The sequence below is a fragment of the Staurois parvus genome, unplaced genomic scaffold, assembly GCF_062004578.1.
Source record: "Staurois parvus isolate SC_StPar_1 unplaced genomic scaffold, SC_StPar_1.0 ptg000697l, whole genome shotgun sequence".
Classification (NCBI taxonomy): domain Eukaryota; kingdom Metazoa; phylum Chordata; class Amphibia; order Anura; family Ranidae; genus Staurois; species Staurois parvus.
In genome coordinates, this window is record NW_028318493.1 from 2097443 (window position 1) to 2118077 (window position 20635).

The window sequence follows — 20635 nt, forward strand, 5'->3', positions numbered from 1 at the left end:
GGAATGAGGAGATTGTGCGGTTGGTAAAGTTATACTGTAATCAGAATTTTGAGTACAGCTAGAGATATCCAAAGCAGCACTGATGATGTACAAAGGGCAGTAACTCATGGCAACCAATCAGAATTCAGTTTGCTATAGTTCATATTGATGTAAGATAAATTGTGATAGGTTCATGCACAACAGGTTGTATGGAAGAATCCTAGCTATGTACCCTTTATACCTCTCCTATTGCTCTTTACATATCTTATGATGTCACCGGCTGCCATTGTCACAGGCAATTAAAAGTGACATCACGTCCTGGACCCGCTCTTTGGGTAAACACCTGCAGCCCTGGATGTGTCGGTGGGCATTAAGACGTTGTTCGCCGCGCAGCCCAAATCGCTGCAGACAGAAACGCGGCGCAGAAACATGTTAGAGACGGAGAATTGTACAACCTGACAACGCGCATTACATTTTCTATCCATTCCAAGTTCTCCAGCAGACACAATTTTACCTTCAGGCTGAAACTATTGCAGGGAGAACATTTTCCACCATCAGTAGTCTTGAGACTGTTTACACAACTCAAAGGTTACAGAGGGCCACAGTGTGTCTATAGGAGGCCACATTGCCTTTATTGCAGGGCACAAGTCTGTACGCCTGGGGAAAAAGTAACTTGTATCCTTCTTAGATCTCTCTGGGGCCTCATTCCATTTAACCACTTGTCCACCGGGGCAGATTTCTAATTTTTTGCATTTTAAAATCTGCATTATTTGCTAGAAATTAATGTAACCCCAGAAAAAGTATATATTTTCTTAAAGTAGAGGCCCTAGAAAATACAATGGCGGTAGTTGCAAAATCTGAGCTGACCTATCAATTGGGCATATTCAGTGTGGCAGTGACATGCGGTGGGCTGGGCTAGATGCCAGCCCCCAACAAAGTTTAGTGAATTTACCCTTAGAATGTCTGTTTCGTGTTAGTTCTGCGTTAACTTTTCTTTTTCTTGTTTTGCAGCCCACAAGGTCATCTTCTGAAAGTGTCTATTCCCGGCCTGGATCCAGTATACCGGGCTCCCCGGGCCACACCATCTGTGTAAGTAGTTTCCGTTAGGGACCTATATGGTCAATCAGAGAGACCTACCAAGAATGCCAGCAGACTAATTCAGTACTGCATAGCAAATGACAGGCAGAGAATAGCAACCTACACCACCCTTTCAGTTCTGGAACACTGGAGTTCCTCTATAAGTTGTTATGGATTCCTTGAGCTGTGGTTGATTCATCTCCTGTTTAATGGCACTTGCATGGTCTCGGGGCAAGGCCACTTGGTAGAGCCAGCTGCACGGCACCTTTTTAGCTGTCTCTAAAGGGGACATTCTTCACACCTACCATCAATGTAAAGGTGGCATTCTTTACACTGACCACCAATGTAAGGAGTATTCTTCCCACTGACCACCAATGTAAGGGACATTCTTCCCACTGACCACCAATGTAAGGGACATTCTTCCCACTGATCACCAATGTAAGGGGCGTTCTTCCCACTGACCACCAATGTAAGGGACATTCTTCCCACTGATCACCATTGTAAGGGACATTCTTCCCCCTGACTGCCAATGTAAGGAGCATTCTTCCCACTGACCACCAATGTAAGGGACATTCTTCCCACTGATCACCAATGTAAGGAGCATTCTTCCCACTGATCACCAATGTAAGGAACATTCTTCCCACTGACCACCAATGTAAGGGACATTCTTCCCACTGATCACCAATGTAAGGAGCATTCTTCCCACTGATCACCAATGTAAGGAGCATTCTTCCCACTGATCACCAATGTAAGGAGCATTCTTCCCACTGATCACCAATGTAAGGGGCATTCTTCCCACTGACCACCAATGTAAGGGACATTCTTCCCACTGATCACCATTGTAAGGAGCATTCTTCTCACTGATCACCAATGTAAGGGACATTCTTTACACTGACCACCAATGTAAGGAGTATTCTTCCCACTGACCACCAATGTAAGGGACATTCTTCCCACTGACCACCAATGTAAGGGACATTCTTCCCACTGATCACCAATGTAAGGAGCATTCTTCCCACTGACCACCAATGTAAGGGACATTCTTCCCACTGATCACCATTGTAAGGGACATTATTCCCACTGATCACCAATGTAAGGAGCATTCTTCCCACTGATCACCAATGTAAGGGACATTCTTCCCACTGATCACCAATGTAAGGGACATTCTTCCCACTGACCACCAATGTAAGGGACATTCTTCCCACTGATCACCAATGTAAGGAGCATTCTTCCCACTGACCACCAATGTAAGGAGCATTCTTCCCACTGATCACCAATGTAAGGAGCATTCTTTCCACTGATCACCAATGTAAGGAGCATTCTTCCCACTGATCACCAATGTAAGGAGCATTCTTTCCACTGATCACCAATGTAAGGGGCATTCTTCCCACTGATCACCAATGTAAGGAGCATTCTTCCCACTGATCACCAATGTAAGGGGCATTCTTCCCACTGATCACCAATGTAAGGGGCATTCTTCATACTGACCACCAATGTAAGGAGCATTCTTTCCATTGACCACCAATGTAAGGGACATTCTTCCCACTGACCGCCAATGTAAGGGACATTCTTCCCACTGATCACCAATGTAAGGGACATCCTTCCCACTGATCATCAATGTAAGGGGGGGGGGGCATTTTTTCTACTGGCAGAATCATGCTTCTAAGAATGAAGTGATGCTCTTTTTCTTTCCAGGCTAAAGTGGATGATGAGATCCTGGATTACAAGGACCTTGCCGCCATCCCCAAAGTAAAAGCCATTTACGACATTGAACGCCCCGACCTCATCACCTATGAGTCCTTCTATACGTCCACTTATGAAGACCGCCAGGACAGGCAGAGCGTGGGTGAGGTATGTGGGCTCTTCTATCATCACTGTGTACTGGAGTAAAAACCTAAAACATGAGCCGCTAGTCAAATTCTGTAGCATCTTCTCGGAATTAGCCAAATGTTGGTGAACTTTCTTTTAACTCCTTATTCACTGGAAAAAGAAAGATAACTACAGATTATCTTGTGCCTTAAGATGGGTACACACCTATTGAAATTCGGATGGTTCAGCAGGATCTGGCTGAATTTTGATTTGTGTCTACCCCTTCTGTTCAGCAGAAGCCAATCGTTAGACCAAGCTCTGTTGAACGGTCCTGCTGGAAAACCAGCGTTTGATCAGCCGCTGCAGCACTGATCAGTGTATTGTGATGGGGGGTGTCCCTCGCTGTCAGAATACAGTAGCGCAGCGGGGGTAGATCCCTGCATAACCACAATGCTTGTGTAGATGCAAGATCCTGGGATATATTTTTTTTTTTGTTAAACTCGCTGGTTGAACAAAAAAGAAAAACTCACCGGCTTTAATCTGCTTTAAACTTCACCACTAACCTTGCCATCTGATTGTACGATCAACTTTAGATTTACAAACAGCTAAGTAGAGGTCTGATAGGAATAATTTAGAGGCCCCCACACTATAATTAGTAAATCTAATGATGACCACACATGTATGGTTATTTAAAACCGGGATATCTTTTTTTCCATATTTACATTGATCCAGCTTGGTTTGCTGTAAGCATCCATATATAATATCCAGAGGGTGCTGGGTATTCCTAAAATCACTGTAATAATCGTGCTATATACAGTGATAGTGGTGTTCTTCCAGGAGCTTTTCCAGTGGCTTCCCCTCTGCACCCTGACCACAGGCAGATGCTCGATCGACAGCACCATCATTTGTAGAATGCCTAGTATTTCTATCAGTGAATACAAGGCATTCTCTGATTGGACAAGGTGGAGAAGAAAGGCAGATGACATCACAATGTCTACCGCATCCATTTAGAGAACCGCTTGTATAATTGAAAAAATACAAGGCATTATCTGATTGGATGAGGTGGAGAGGAAGGGTGGATGACCACACTTTCTACCTTGCCCAATCAGAGAATACCTAGGGGTTGATTTACTAAAGGCAAATATTTATTTGGAGAATATCTTGTATTTTTTCAATGAACGCAAGGGGATTGATTTACTAAAGGTAAATAGACAGTGCACTTTGCAAGTGCAGTTGCTCCAGAGCTTAGTAAATGGGGTGAAGCTTCACTTTGCAAAGAATACCCAATCACATGCAAGGAAAATTTTAAAAATGGCATTTTTGCTTGCAGATGATTGGATGATGGAAGTCAGCAGAGCTTTCTCTCATTTACAAAGCTCTAGAGCAACTGCACTTGCAAAGTGCACAGTCTATTTACCTTTAGTAAATCAATCCCCTTGCGTTCATTGAAAAAATACAAGATATTCTCCTAATGAGAGGGACGCTCTCAGAACTAAGTCATATAGAGAATGCCTTGTATTTTCTTTTATTAATGAATACAATGCGTTCTCTGATTGGATGGGGTAGAGATTGTGATGTCATCTACTTGTGTGCAGAGGGGAAGCCGCTGGAGCTGGAGTCATTGTATGATGTGTGGACTACAACAGTAATTTTTAGCATCACCATCATCTCTCTGGGTATAAGATGATGATACTTACGTTAAACCAAGTTGGACCAATGTAAGTACAAAAAAAAACATTTCTGGAATTCCACTTTCATCAAGTGGCTAAACTGATGAAATCAATCACAAATCACAAACCAAGTTATAAAATAATATAATTAGATTGATTTATAATCTACAGCAGGTAACCTATCATAACTATATCACCATATACTACAGAATAGAACTTTAAAGGTGCTTTATACTTCATGAAATAAATTAACAAAATACAGACTTTTATTTCAGTTCATATAAATTGTTCTTAAAATCTCAGATTGCAAAGATGCGTGCCATTACATGTTTTTTTTTTTAACATCTGTACATGAATTAATAACATAACCTTCAGCTATCTCATAACCTTCTATTTAGCTGAATCAATTATATCTAATTGTTGGTATCACATACAGTAAGGTAGATATGCAATTAAATTAATTCATCTGAATTAGAGGTTATGAGATAGTCGGAGATATTTGCAGATGTAAAAAGGAAAACCTGTAATGGGACGAACCTTTGCAGTCTGATTATAAAGCAATTTATGGGAACAAAAATAAAAGTCTGTATTTTACAAAATAAAAAAATGAAAGGAACACTTTGAAAACACATCAGATCTCAATGGGGAAATACCTCATGCTGGATATCTATACTGATGTGGACTGAATAATGTGTTAGGAATGTAACGATGCCCCATCATTTGATGGAACTATAAATTATCAACCTACGGAGGACTGAATTCAAAGACACCCCAAAAATTATAGTGAAAAAATTATGCAGCAGGCGAGTCCATTTTGCTGAAATTTCATTGCAGCAACTCAGAATGGTCCTCACTAGTTTGTATGGCCCCCAGTTGCATGTATGCATGCCTGACAACGTCTGGGCATGCTCCTAATGAGACGACGGATGATGTCCTGGGGTATTTCCTCCCAGATCTGGACCAGGGCATCACTGAGCTCCTGGACAGTCTGAGGTGCAACCTGGTGGCGTCTGATGGACCGAAACATGATATCCCAGAGGTGTTCTATTGGATTTAGATCAGGCGAGTGTGGGGGCCATTCAATGGTATCAATTCCTTCACCCTACAGGAACTGCGTGCATACTCTCGCCACATGAGGCCGGGCATTGTCGTACACCAGGAGAAACCCAGGACCCACTGCACCAGTGTAGGGTCTGACAATGGGTCCAAGGATTTCATCCCGATACCTAACGTCAGTCCGGGTGCCATTGTCTAGCCTGTAGAGGTCTGTGCGTCCCTCCATGGATATGCCTCTCCAGACCATCACTGACCCACCACCAAAACAGTCATGCTGAACGATGTTACAGGCAGAATAATGTTCTCCACGGCTTCTCCAGACCCTTTCATGTCTGTCACGTGTTCAGGGTGAACCTGCTCTCATCTGTGAAAAGCACAGGGTGCCAGTGGTGGAGCTGCCAATTTTGGTGTTAAGTGGCAAATCCCAATCGAGCTCTATGGTGCCAAGCAATGAGCACAGGGCCCACTAGAGGATGTCGGGCCCTCAGGCCACCCTCATGAAGTCTTTTTCTGATTGTTTGGTCAGAGACATTCACACCAGTGGCCTGCTGTAGGTCATTTTGTAGGACTCTGGCAGTGCTTGTTGTGTTCCTCCTTGCACAAAGGAGCAGATACTGGTCCTGCTGATGAGTTAAGGACCTTCTACAGCCCTGTCCAGCTCTCCTAGAGTAACTGCCTGTCTCCTGGAATCTCCTTCATGCTCTTGAGACTCTGCTGGGAGACACAGCAAACCTTTTGGCAATGGCACGTATTGCTGTGCCATCCTGGAGGAATTGGACTGCCTGTACAAACTCTGTAGGGTCCAGGTATCTCCTCATGCTACCAGTAGTGACACTGACCCTAGCCAAATTCAAAACTAGTGAAAAACAGTCAGAAAGGTGAGTAGGGAACATATGTCAGTGGCCTCCACCTGTAAAACCATTCCTGTTTTGGGGGTCGTCTCATTGTTGCCCATCTAGTGCACCTGTTGTTAATTTCATTAACACCAAAGCAGCTGAAACTGATTAACAACTCCCTCTGCTACTTTACTAACTAGATCAGTATCCCAGGAGTTTCATTGACTTGATGCTAGACTCTGATTGAACAGTGTTCCTTTAATTCTTTGGAGCAGTGTATTTTGATAGGTATTTTCATAATTTGGAACCTTTGATGTCCCATATTTTGTATTATATGATGATGACTAATAACAAAATGGACACATAGGGGTTTATTTACTAAAACTGCATGGTGCAAAAGGTGCAGCTCTGCATAAAACCAATAAGCTTCCAGGTTATATTGCCAAAGCTTAATAGAACAAGCTGAAGTTAGAAGCTGATTGGCTCCCATGAACAGCTGCACCAGATTTAGTAAATCCACCCCACTCTGTTTGATAGTGTTAGAGCACTCCTGATCAATTCTGACTGTCAATTGGCCGTCTCCATCTTCAAAGCACTCAAATATCTGTACTGAGGAACCAAATGGAATACAGATCTATTACATGATCAGTACTGAAAATATATTGCATACTTTTTTTCTAGTGTGTTTAGAGTAGGCAAGGGCAAACCCCTGCTCAGTCAGTGATTGGTCTTGTCTCCGCCCCCTCCTGTAGTTATCTGCAGGCAGCCTGTAGTGGGTGGAGCTTCTGGCCCCCTCCCACAGCTCTGCTCTGTCCACAGGCTATGTACAGCATAGTGATGATGTCATGACTACTTTTACAAGGTAATAATTAGGTTTGCAATAGAATTTGGTGCACATAAAGTGGATTTATATCCTTTGTGGCTATTAAGAAATATATTTAAATTAAAGTTTTTGCGCCTGGAATTAACCTTAAAGTTGTTCTACAGTCTGAAGGTTTTTTTGCCTTAATGCAGTAAAAAACCCTCTGTGTGCTCCCCCCCCCCCCAAAAAAAAAACAAACACTTGTCTGAACCCAACCTTGATCCAGCAATGTACGTGAGAGCAGTGGCTTTTTTCGCTCTCTCCCTCATAAGCTCAGAGACAGTAGTGAGAACCATTGGCTCCTGCTGTTGCCAATCTCAGTCAGGGAGTGGGGGCAGGGTCAAGCCATGCTTTGTGTGTTAGTGGACAGACAGATCGTGGATAGGGATTAAGCCTACACGAGTGCCCCCCACAGGAAGTGCCTTGCTATAGGGGCACTCGACACAGGGGGAGGAGCCAGGAGTGTCAGCGGGGGACACCAGAAAAGGAGGATCAGGGCTGCTCTGTGCAAAACTACTACACAGAGCAGGTAAGTATGACATGTTTATTATTTAAATAAATAAATAAATTGAACCTGTATAATTACTTTAAATACAAAGATTGTATTGTAACATGTGATCAGCTTTAAACTCTGAATTTGAGCTTTCTTTTTTCATTCACAATTGTTCCCTGCTGCAAATCCCTAAAATTTGCTCCTCAGTTTTGGGCGTCAGAAGAACAATCTTTAATCTCCATTCAATTTAATTCATGTTTATTTGATTTACTGAGAGGCCTATTTCTAAAGCCTGGGAAAGTATCTTATTTGTGTTTTACCACTAAACATCACTATTTTCCTTTTAGCCCTGATGTCACCCTGAGGAAAATTCCTTTTCTGACTTGCCTCCACTTAAAATAAATTGGTCAATATTTAGGGTGGAGTAAGTCTTCAGTAAATTTTTCTGCAGGAAAACTCTTTAGAAACTGGGAAAATTGGGTACATTTTAGCCTTATTATATTGGTGCAGATGTCACCCAGCTCAGAAACCATAAAAACAGCTAAATATGAATTCCAGTCTTTTATAAACAGACCTCTCCGTGTTTAGTCCGTGTAGTAAATATCATGTACATTGGTAAATGTGATTAACGAGCAGTCACCTCTCACCAACAGAGCCCCAGAAGTGACAGGTCCTCATCAAACAACGAGAGTGTAAGTTGGGATCTCCAGAGATTTCATATTTTAAATTATAGGGAGAAATACTTTTAGAAACATTAGGATAGTTTGCAGCGTTTGATACAGCCAAGGTCTCCCCCCTGGCACCAGATAATGTAGCACTCACCCCAGCAGGCAAGGCTGAATTTTTAACAGGCTGTCCTGAGTTTTTAATGGTGATTCTCCCTGTAGCTGCACCCAACAACATCTTGACCAGGGGCGGACTGACCATTTGGAAACTCGGGCACTGCCCGAGGGCCCGGGGTCAGTAGTGGGCCCCATGAGATGCCCCTGGTACCTTTTTCATAGGCTGATTTAAGTTTGGGCAAGGACACAGGGGCCCCATGATCCCCTATTGCCCGGGGGCCCCATGAGTTGTCAGTCTGCCCCTGATCTTGACCAACAAACAGCGACAGACCGACTTCAGTACCTTCAAACTTCTTTTTGCAATTTTATTGGCTCAGTCGATTTAGTGTAGAAGCTTAGGTGTACCCATAAAACCATAGCAATGATCCTCCATACAGCAGACCTCTCCAAGAATTCTTAAACCTCAAACTGGCAACTGTCCTATTTCTTATGCTATCTTAGATTCTATAGATTATTTTGACCTCTGTCCATGGTCAGCTTTAAATTCTTTAAATTCTTGTTTCTGCCACAGGATAGTGTAGATTCTGTAGGCCCGGATGCACAGCTACCTTTTTTCTTCTTAGGCTTCTGCCACCGGCCATCTTAGGACTTTTCAGGCCTCTGCTGCAAGCCAGCTTGGGCACTCTGGGCCCAGACAGGCAGCCTAGGTGTTCCCAAACACCATAGCAAAGATCCTCCACACAGACCTCTCCAAAAATTCTTTAGGCCCAGATGGGCAACTGTATTTCTATTTCCTAGGCCATCTTAGATTCTATACATTATTTTGACTTATGTCCTTGGTCAGCTTTAAGTTCTTACGGCCTCTACCACAGGATAGTGTAGATTCTGGAGGCCCAGGTTGGCAGCAACCTTTCTGCTTCTTAGGCCTCCACAGGTCAAGTTGGGACTCTTCAGGCCTTTCCCACTGTCCAGCTTGGGCGCTCTGGCCCAGTTAAGCATTTTAATAGCAAAACCTTTTGTCACTCCTAGTTTCTTCTGTAGCCTGGGAGGCCAAGGCTGGTTCTTTCTAAATACACATCCTCACCAGGCAAAGCCCTGGAGGCCAGGGCCTTTGTGGAGCTACATCCTCTCCAGACATCAGCCTGGGAGACAAGAACCTTTCTAGAAGGTTATCTTTCTGCCTTTTGTCTTACTGGATGAGGCATATACAGGCGTACTCCATTAAACAGCGCATGGGGCACTGTATGTTTAAAGTGCATTAGCTCAAAGCAATCGGTCAGCATCCATGTTAAACTGGTATGTAAAATATGATTGGCTGCTATGAGTTGCTGAACTTTACTCCTTTTACAAAGATTGAAAATCACTTATGAAATGACATTAAAATGTTACCAATTGGGTTTACATCTATGTTAGGGCTCGTTGACATGTGCATTGTGACGATGTGAGCTAAAAAGCACACCTTACCACAGCGCATAGCAAAGCACCTGATCTATGTGCAGTGTAATGCGGTGTTGTTCATTATGACCGGCACCCCAACGCATTATACAGGCCAAAGTAAAGTGTAGATGGTTAAAATCGGGCAGATTTAATGGTAAAATTGCATTCACATAGATAGGTAACAGGTAGGCATGTCAAGTGATGGAGGTCCAGTGGGAGCATCAGGTCCTCTGGCCTCGCTCTGGGTGTTTTCCCGCCACTCCGGTGGTGTCCAGGGCTCGGGGAGTAGCAGAGGGATGCAGGGAAGCTCGCAGGGATGATGTCACTGCATGAACTGGGTTTCCAAGATGGTGCGCTTTTGGAGCATGCTCACTCCTTCGTCAGGCCATTAACATGCTTCGCATTAAGACAGCCCATTTATTATGAATGGGCTGCCAATGCACCTCAAGGTTGAACACACTTCAACGTTGAACACACCTCAACTTATGTCATAATGCGCAACGTGTTTATTAACACATCTCAACGAAATGCCTAAATTGGGAATGGGACCTAAAAATTATTGTCCTGCAAAAGTCTAGTTGATGCTGCAGAGAACCTTCTGGCAGACATGTGATATAAACTGCTTTCCCGTCCTATCTGGTGCTGACTCAATGGTTACGTTTAGCCATTTAATTATTTTGTTTGCAAAATCTGTTTCCTAGAAAGTTTTTTTTTTATTTATGCTCCTGGATCAGCCGCCCCCGAGCACGGGATGTGATCATTCTGTTTATTTGCTGTCTCGCTGGAAAATTCATTCCAGTTCATTATGATGATGACACAATGACATTTGTAACATTCTGGATTAATGAGAGCGGTCAGGGAAAGGCGGCCATGTGGACGGCTCGGGACAATACCCGCTATGTGGGTCAGCATTCCTGCGCGTTCATTGATGCCTCAAAGTTTAACTCCTTCTTCCATACAATATAATACACCATGAATACAAAGTATAAATCTTTTAGTATACGGCAAGTTTGTCTCCTTTGGCCTCTGTAAAATGAAAATGAGTACATAGGAAGATCATTTTCTTGGGCGATTTAAAGGAAGCTACATAGGAACAGCTAAATTCCCCCAAATAGCAAAATAAATATATAAATGAAAAATCTGTATTATCCTTATGCAGGTATTGCTGCAACTTATTTTGTTAAAGAATATTATGTTATACCTGAAGATTAATACCTCCCACAGCCAAGTATTATCCCCTATGAAATGCAAGAAAATTAACAACCCCAGACCAGATATACCCCATCACACCGAGCATCAATTCACACGCCATACTGACTGCAGTGCCATCTAGTGTCTGTATAGAGACATGAAAGAATGACAGTAGAAAAAGAGCAACAGGTCCATTGAGTTCATTTCCTATAGATATTTAACATTTGGGGTTTAATTACCTCTTTGGATTTTGAGACACTACTAGATTTCTCTAGTGATAACTAAAGATCTATATAGGGGAATCAGGACCTCCTTCCTATTGCTGGGGATCCGTCTAGTGATACCTAAAGATCTATATAGAGGAATCAGGACCTCCTTCCTCCTGCTGGTGATCCCTCTAGTAATATAAAGATCTATATAGAAGAATCAGGACCTCCTTTCTCCTGCTGGTGATCCCTCTAGTGATATAAAGATCTATATAGAGGAATCAGGACCTCCTTCCTCCTGATAGTGATCCTTCTAGTGATACCTAAAGATCTATATAGTGGAATCAGGGCTTTTTTCCGCCTGCTGGTGATCCCTCTAGTGATAACTAAAGATCTTTATAGAGGAATCAGGACCTCCTTCCTCCCGCTGGTGATCCCTCTAGTGATCACTAAAGATCTATATAGAGGAATCAGGACCTCCTTCCTCCTTCTGGTGATCCCTCTAGTGATCACTAAAGATCTATATAGAGCAGGGATGCCAAACTCAATTTCATTTCGAGCCGTATCAGCAATATTCCCTCCAAGAGCCGGTTGTATCTGAGGGACAATATAAATGTATCTACTCTTTATCATATTAAATAATTCAATTATTACGGACTTAAGCTGTGAAGAGCAGATGCAGACCGGCATGAAACCCACTTACACTCCTGTAGCAGATAATGCAAGTCATAAAAAGAGATATCACCCACAAGAAACTTTATTGGAGGCTGCTCAGACAGAACATGGTTCTTCCATGGTGTTTGGTGTCTGAGAATTCTCCAATAAAGTTTCTTGTTGATGACACCAGCGGTGTGTGACCTTCCTTTTCAACTGGCATAGAATTGTATTATTCTCATAATTATAAGCAGATGTCCAGAGCACCCCACCCGATTACATCAGATGTCATGAGCCCTCTCATCATCAGAATTCAAGAGTCCCCCACCCTCTCTTACATCATAGTACACCCCCTTACCTTGTGCTGCTGATCTGAAGAAGCTGGAGGTGAAGCTGGGGAGCAGAAATTTCAGGGTCTGGAGGAGGACCAGAAGAGGGCTGCAGAATGCTGACACCAGGGGAGGCAGAGACAATGGGGTGCTGCAGCTGCAAAGGGAGGTGCATGATCTGTAGGAGGAGTTCTGTCCTCCACTCTGCTGGGAAGGGGGGTGGGGGCAGATGAACAGAGATGAGCCTCTCTGTGACTGCACGCAGAAGGGCAGGATCTGACGGAGAAGTTCTGTCCTACTCTCTGCTGCCAACTGTGGGGACAGAGACGGGGGGGGGGTGCTGCAGCTGCAGGAGAGGTGCGAGGGCTACTTGATCCCTCTCATAATGATAACTAAAGATCTATATAGAGGAATCAGGACCTCCTTCCTCCAGCTGATGATCTCTCTCGTAATGATAACTAAAGATCTATGTAGAGGAATCAGGTCCTCCTTCCTCCAGCTGATGATCTCTCTCATAATAACTAAAGATCTATATAGAGGAATCAGAACCTCCTTCCTCCTGCTGGTGATCCCTCTCGTAATGATAACTAAAGATCTATATAGAGGAATCAGGACCTCCTTCCTTGTGCTGATGATCCCTCTCGTAATAATAACTAAAGATCTATGTAGAGGAGTCAGAACCTCCTTCCTCCTGCTGGTGATCTCTCTCGTAATGATAACTAAAGATCTATATAGAGGAATCAGGACATCCTTCCTCCTGTTGATGATCTCTCTCATTATGATAACTAAAGATCTGTATAGAGGAATCAGGACCTCCTTCCTTCTACTGATGATCCCTCTCGTAATGATAACTAAAGATCTATATAGAGGAATCAGAACCTCCTTCCCCCTGTTAATGATCTCTCTCATAATAACTAAATATCTATGTAGAGGAATCAGAACCTCCTTCCTTCTACTGATGAACCCTCTCGTAATGATAACTAAAAATCTATATAGAGGAATCAGGACCTCCTTCCTTCTACTGATGAACCCTCTCGTAATTATAGCTAAAGATCTATATAGAGGAATCAGAACCTCCTTCCTTCTACTGATGATCCCTCTCGTAATTATAACTAAAGATCTATATAGAGGAATCAGAACCTCCTTCCTTCTACTGATGATCCCTCTTGTAATGATAACTAAAAATCTTAATAGAGGAATCAGGACCTCCTTCCTTCTACTGATGATCCCTCTTGTAATGATAACTAAAAATCTTAATAGAGGAATCAGGACCTCCTTCCTTCTACTGATGAACCCTCTCGTAATGATAACTAGAGATCTATATAGAGGAATCAGGACCTCCTTCCTCCTGCTGATGATCTTTCTTGTTATGATAACTAAAGATCTATATAGAGGAACTGAGACATCTTTCCTCCTGCTGGTGGTTCCTCTAGTAGTAAAAAATACCTAGACCTTTACAGACGAATCAGGTCCTCCTTCCTCCTGCTGGGGATCCCTCTAGTGATACACCCCAGAATTCTATTTGCTTCCTCCTCTGTAGTTCTGGTCAACACTGTACCCCCAATATTGTACTCTATCAGAGGATTCTTTTTCTCTAAGTGCATTCATTTGTATTTAGAAACTTTGAACTGCAATTTCTAATGCTTTGACCAATCTTCCAGCAATGCCAAATCATGTTCCACATTACAAACACCTCCAGGAAAAGTTACCTTAACGCATAAATCTTTTCACATCATCAAAAAGCCATTGGCAGAACATTTTTGCTCCGATACGATGGGGTGGATGGAACTCATGTATTTATATCGATGTAATAAATAGTTGTTTTCTATTACACATGTGCCTTTAGTTACTATTTTGCTTTGATGCTGAGATCATTTGAAATTTCACTTTTTCTCTGTTCTTTACTATTATCATGTCCATATGCCTTAATCTCTGCTCTTTGCACTTATTCTAAAACTGGCCACACACATTGCAGTTTTATTGTTCTATATTATAAATATGTCCTTAAAGCAGAGTTCCACTGATACTGTAAAAAAATAAAAGTCAGCAGCTACAAAAACTGTAGCTGCTGACTTTTAAAAAACAGCCACTCACCTGTCCCACGATCCCGTGGTGTCTTCCCTGCAGCCTGTTTCACCAGCCGTATGGTGTTCCAGGCGCCGACATCTGCAGTGTGGGCACCCGGCTGTGACAGCTTGTGGCTTCACAGCCGGATGCCCACTGCACATGCACGAGAAGCGCTGCGCTTTGTGAATGGCCCCGTAGTCTTCTGGGACCTGTCACGTGTCCCAGAAGACTATGGGGAGGGAGGGGAGGAGGACAACTTCCGCTTCCGATTGCCTAGGCGATTGCAGCGGAAGTGGAAGCGGGTACCTGTCAATTTCGGGTACCCGTTCCCCCCCCCCCCCACGCTCCCCAAAGGTGCCAATCCTTAATGGGGAGCGGAAGACCAGTCTTTAAAGGGGAATTTCCCCCTTTTGGGTGGAGCTCCGCTTTAATCCTCTATTTCAGTAGTCTCCAAACGGCAGCCCAGGGGTAAGATGCGGTCCTTTGCTTACTTTTATCTGACCCTTGGGGCCCTATTTTATCCACCGATACCAACAATGGGGCATAATTCCTCTTACTGACACCAGTGAAGGGGCGCAGTTCCTCCCAATGACACCGATGATGGTTCATGGTTTCTCCCAATTACACCAATGATGGGGACCAGTGACACCAATGATGGGGCACAATTCCTCCCAATGACACCAATGATGGGGCACAATTCTTCCCACTGACACCAAAGGTGTCAGGACCTTCTCTACTCCTAGTGGCCACAGCCCAGCCCCCCTAAAGTCTGAAGAACATTAAACTGACCCTTTGTTTTGAAAGTTTGGAAACCCCTGCTCTATTGATTCCTCAATGATACCTTTGTATACCATTTAACATCAACAGAATAATCCAGCACCTTTACCTGCTTTGTGAGTAATGCAGGCCATAGACGGGTCGTTTATCGGCCGAATTTTCGTCCGAACGAAAAATCGGCCGATATTCACACCATTAGTGGGGCAAAGCCGTCGGCCGTTTTTCACGGATCTTCTCGTTTCTCTTTATCGGTCATGCTGGAAAATCCACGAAAAACGGACGTTTTTCGTAAGTATTGGTAGCAGCATCCATGGCAGCAACGACCGATTTTTCATTGATCGGCCGACAATTCGGCCGATAAATGGCCCGTCTATGGCCAGCCTTAGTAACATGCTGAATGTATCTATTGATGTTCAGTGGTCCTTGATTGTGATATAGAATTACTGAATGATGTAACGATATGATTCTACCTGACCGGATGTAAGTGAACTCACTGTAGATTCAATCTCTTCCACTATTGCTATCTAAAGGAGATTGTACAATCTGATTGTATTGTGTATGGCCAGCTGAAGGGAAGTTTTCTTCTTTTTTAGGGTAATGAGTAGATTCCAGGCTGGTTGTCCAGTAGTAACATTTGGACTCAGAAGTTGGGCTCTTGCGCTCTCATTTATAATTAAACTGATTTTCTTTTTTTTCTCAGCTCCTTTCTCTCTCCCTCCTGGGGACGATCATGTCATCTCTATGGCAGTGTTCGCTTCCTGATGCTATTTCTTTCTTTCTTTCAATTGCAGTCACCCAGGACCCTGTCACCGACTCCATCTGCGGAGGTGAGTCCTAATATCCGGCCTACTTTCTGTCTGTAATCTCTGAACACAAACACTGAGGGCAGATTTACATCTTTGTGGCATGTTATGTCATGTGTTAATGTGCATTGTGGCCTGGAATGAGATTTCAAGGTGCCACAAGGTGAAAAGGAGGCGCACACCAATAACGTGAGTCCAGTTAAAATCTTTATTGCATAGGGCAGGAAGTCACAGGAAAAATCCAACGCATTTCGGGGGCTCAGTACTCCCCTTCGTCAGGGCTTTGATGCTGAAAGTAAATGGGGAGAATATGAGACAACAGGATGTAAGGTAATGCCTCATGTAAGAAGGGGGCATAAGGGTGTACAGCATAAACTGGGGGTGTATTTCCATGCCCTGCAGACACAGTCACAGCTGCCTATAGTAATCAATAGCTGTACACTAGCTGTAGGCAGGTATATGCCATACTTACAAGAGATATTAAACCCAAAACCAAAAATGTAATATATTGCAGTTTACCAATCATTAGATGTGGTGGCTGCACTAGTTTTCTTTTGTTTGTTTGTTTTTTTCCCTCTGTTTTCACCTGGTGATCTGGCCAGTAAAACACCTCTTGTATTAGAGTGACCCCGATTTGGATGAATGAGCAACAGGGGGCGCAGCAGACAGCAGCATTGTCAGTCTGGAGGGGAGTGTTAAATGTACTATTGGATTTAAATACACTAACAAATTGAAGCCAAAGTCCAGCTAACACTTTATAAAGTTACAGCAAACCGTTTTTTTCTTTTTGGGATAAAGGTTTTACATCAATAAATAAGGTAAGTAAGGTAAATAAAAGGTAATCATTGTGGTTGTCTCATCCCTGTGAACTGATACATTTGGAAAAGAGCTTGTTCTTTTGAAAAATAACAGACATACTGGTCAGATTACCAAATAAAAATAGAACAATGAAAACCTGAAAAAAAAAAAAACTAATGCAGCTGCCACATCTAAGAATTGGTAAGCTGCAATTTCATAAATGTTTGGTTTTGGGGTTAATGCTGATTTAAATTTGCACATAGACACAAATCGCTGGATACGCACAACCTGCATTCAGGGATCTACGTTAGTGCACAAGCTTACCTAAGTACGCCATCTACAACTAGCATTCAGTTATTCGTTATAATGGGCAGTTGTATGTTGCAGCGGTGCTTCCCAGGTGGGGAAATTCATCAACAAGGTGTTGTACGGCCCCTGCACCCATGTGCATGAGGCCTAATAGGATTAAACATGCTCATTTGCTTCGTCAGTCAGGCAGTGTTCTCCCTATTCACTGTCAGCATCTAAACCTGATGAAGGGGCGTTCTGAGCCCCTGAAACATGTTGGCCTTTTTCTTGTGACCTCCTGTCATAATAAAGATTTACTGGACTCACATTATAGTTTTGTTGTTCTCATTCTTTTCCCATTTTTTAGTCTACCCCTGCTAACAGATAATTGCTTTTACATTTTGGATTCAAAGTCATATCCATCCTGTTTTGGGTGCAGTGCTTTACCAACATGTTTACCATCAAAGTGCCGCAACAGACCTTTTAATAGCCCTGCCCTTTTTTTTAATTATAGATTCGCATCTGTACATTGTGGTCCAAGGTGTGTTATGTGCATTGGTGTGTTTGTGTGATTGACGCTCCTTATTGCAGTTTTAAACACATATTCAGACAAGCGCCACAGACGCTCAATATCAGGTGTTGGCTCTCAGCTTGCCTCACTTTGTTTCTGTTGATATGAAACGCATCAGTAGGGGAGCTCAGGTGAATTGCCGTGGTGTACCAGGAATTTACTTAATACAAACCTTTTGGCTATTGATTTGGATTGCAGCTTTTGTCTTCTTTTGGAAATTGTTTTTTATTTATTTTTTTGTAGTGTTGTTTTTTTTTGTTTGTTTTTTTTTGGAGGTGTATCTATAGCCAAAACTCTTAGTTTTGAAAAGAGTGTGGAAGAATTGGAGTTCTCCCTGGAGTGTGAAAGAATTGGAGTTCTCCCTGGAGAGATTCAAGTTCTTTATTTGTCCTGGTGACCATTGCCACTCAGATTAACAGGGATGGCATATCCAACATTTTACAGCTGTCAAAAGAGAGATGTTTTGCCCAGGTATATTCCCCTCAGAGGTCGACTGTCCGTGCTCTGGCTCTACGTGTCTTCTCAACATGGTCACAGCTTGAGAATAATGATTTGAAGAGCCGGCTACTCGTCTTCCCGAATATTCATCTTTATTAAAGCGAATATGGTGTGCAAGTAAAATGGCTTACGCATTTCGTCAATAATCCTTACTCATAGCCACAATTAAGGCTTTTTGCCGAAACGCGTAAGCCATTTTAATTGTACACCTTACTTTCTATAATAAAGATGAATATTCGAGAAGACGAATAGCCGTCTCTTCATTATTTTACAGTTGTCATCAGAATATTAACCTGTTGACGCCAACCATATGCAAATATGCGGCCTGTCGGCGGCCTGGCCTTAACACCACGAGGCCGCTTACTTGCATACACAAAGTAAACACACATGTCGAGAGCGCGTGCCCTATATGCTCACGGAAAGGTCCTGATCTCAGATAGTTCCAAATATGTGACCATTGTGACAGCCAATCATGGCGGTCATATGACCCTAAACCCTGTCTCCTGGCATCACAAACCCGAGAGGCGCCGGCACCAAAGGGGTTAAGAGGGCGAACCTTCCAGCAGGGACACCAGGTCTAGTGACAACTGTCTGAAGCTGGCTATACACTAGTATATTTTCAAACAGACAGAAATTTGTATGGATATTTGTACGAACATTTTCAGCGTATTCGGCAATTTCACGAATGTCGTTGGAAAGTACTTTAACATTTTATTGCCTTTTAATATTCGGTTTTGGAATTAATGTAATTTCCTGAATGAAAACCGCATACACTTTTCCACCCTGCTCCTCTTAATTTTCTCATCATTGCACTGAAAACAAACCTCAATTTTGAACGCACTAATGATTAGAAAAATTTCATTTTTGACAGGTTTCCTCTCACTTCCTGTTTTGTCTCCGGACAGGAAGTGAAGAAATATTTATCAAATGTGAATACAGACAGCAGTTCTAACTAATCCCTATTCTATCCAAAGTTAATGGAAAGAAGAAGCTTAGCCCTTCAAGAAACTTGAGTACCAGTTCACACCAGAACGAGGTGCGGGAAAGCCAACGTTCTGTGCGAGTTTCCCACACCGTGTGTAAGACGCACGCGTTTAACGACACCCCAAATGCAGGTTGCAAATGCAGTGCATTTGTTTACATCGGATCACATGATTCAGTAGTACCATGCGATCAAATTGCTGTGCATTTTTTAAAGTAGTGCATGCACTACCTTTGGTGCTGTCTGGCACAATTTCAGCCTGTTCGAATGAAGGGGCTGAAATCACACTGCAACCGATCACATGTGAATTGGACAGAAACGCACAGCACTGTTCTGTGTGATTCATTCAGTGAACTGGCCCTAAGGCTAGGTTCACACTATGAATCGCACAGGAATGCGCACCACCCCATATGGAAGAAAAATATATTTAAAAAATTTTCTTCCCAAATATATTGACATATATTTGAAATGCCACAATTTTGGCCATATTCAATATATTTAAAAATATATTTTAATAAATCTATATATATAATTATATATACTGCATGTTGAAATGCATTTTTATTACAAGAGATATGAAAACTATTTTTAAAAATACATTTCAAATATACTGTATGTCTTTAAAAATACAAATCTACATTTTTGGAATGCATTTACAAATGTATGTAAAAATATATGTTAAAATGACTTTTTTATATGTTAAAAAATATCTGAAGGATATATTTAAAAAATATATATTTTTTAAATATAAAAAAAGGCATTTTAACATATATTTGTAAATGCATTCCAAAAATGTAGATTTGTATTTTTAAAGACATACAGTATATTTGAAATGTATTTTTAAAAATAGTTTTCATATCTCTTGTAATAAAAATGCATTTCAACATGCAGTATATATATAATATAATAGTGAAATAGTGTTGGCTAGGGAATTTTTTTCTCCTTTGGTGCAACATTGCCATTAGTTATGTCATATGCGTTAAGTTAGCACCTGGTAGGGATTAGCAAAATTATTTTTTATTTCTCTGAAATTCAGATTTCGGTGAAATGTTGCCATTTTGGGAAAGGCAAAATGAAGGTTCTTTTTTGGCTAAAAATGGTCTTTTGGGCCGGTTTGTTAACGTGTGTTGGGTCCATACCTGGGAATTTGCCAGAATTAACCCAGCAATCCTGGAATTTCGACACGGTTGCCAAGTCATCTCCAGGGCGGTTGGCCTTCATTATTTGTAAGCATTCTGCAGCGTGAGTGGGAATGACAACCCAATTGATACAGCCCAGCAGTTCACAAAATGTACTAACTCTATATAGCTCTAAAACTAATTCCCTGCATTGTTGGACCAATCAGATGCCTTGATTTTGCAGGAAGTTTGCACAGAGGTCAAATCCACACCTACAAATTCCAAAAGCTCCTTTTGCCTATCCTGGACTTGTTCTTGTGATAAGAAAAGGCCACTCATTAGCTTCATTATTTTT

The 20635-nt window shown here is 42.3% G+C and overlaps 1 protein-coding gene across 12 annotated transcripts in view; it reads left to right on the plus strand.

Annotated features, from left to right (window-relative positions):
* The window catches only part of ABLIM1 (actin binding LIM protein 1), a 419225-nt gene that overhangs the window by 325039 nt on the left and 73551 nt on the right, over window positions 1-20635 (plus strand). For 8 of the 12 annotated variants that reach the window (XM_089653044.1, XM_089653039.1, XM_089653047.1 and 5 more), the window contains exons 9-12: window positions 991-1068; window positions 2749-2904; window positions 8433-8471; window positions 16014-16049. In XM_089653044.1, coding sequence (XP_089509170.1) covers window positions 991-1068; window positions 2749-2904; window positions 8433-8471; window positions 16014-16049 — 309 coding nt within the window. The remainder of the gene's footprint in view (window positions 1-990; window positions 1069-2748; window positions 2905-8432; window positions 8472-16013; window positions 16050-20635) is intronic. The other 4 variants (XM_089653040.1, XM_089653041.1, XM_089653043.1 and 1 more) reach the window with 2 other exon arrangements.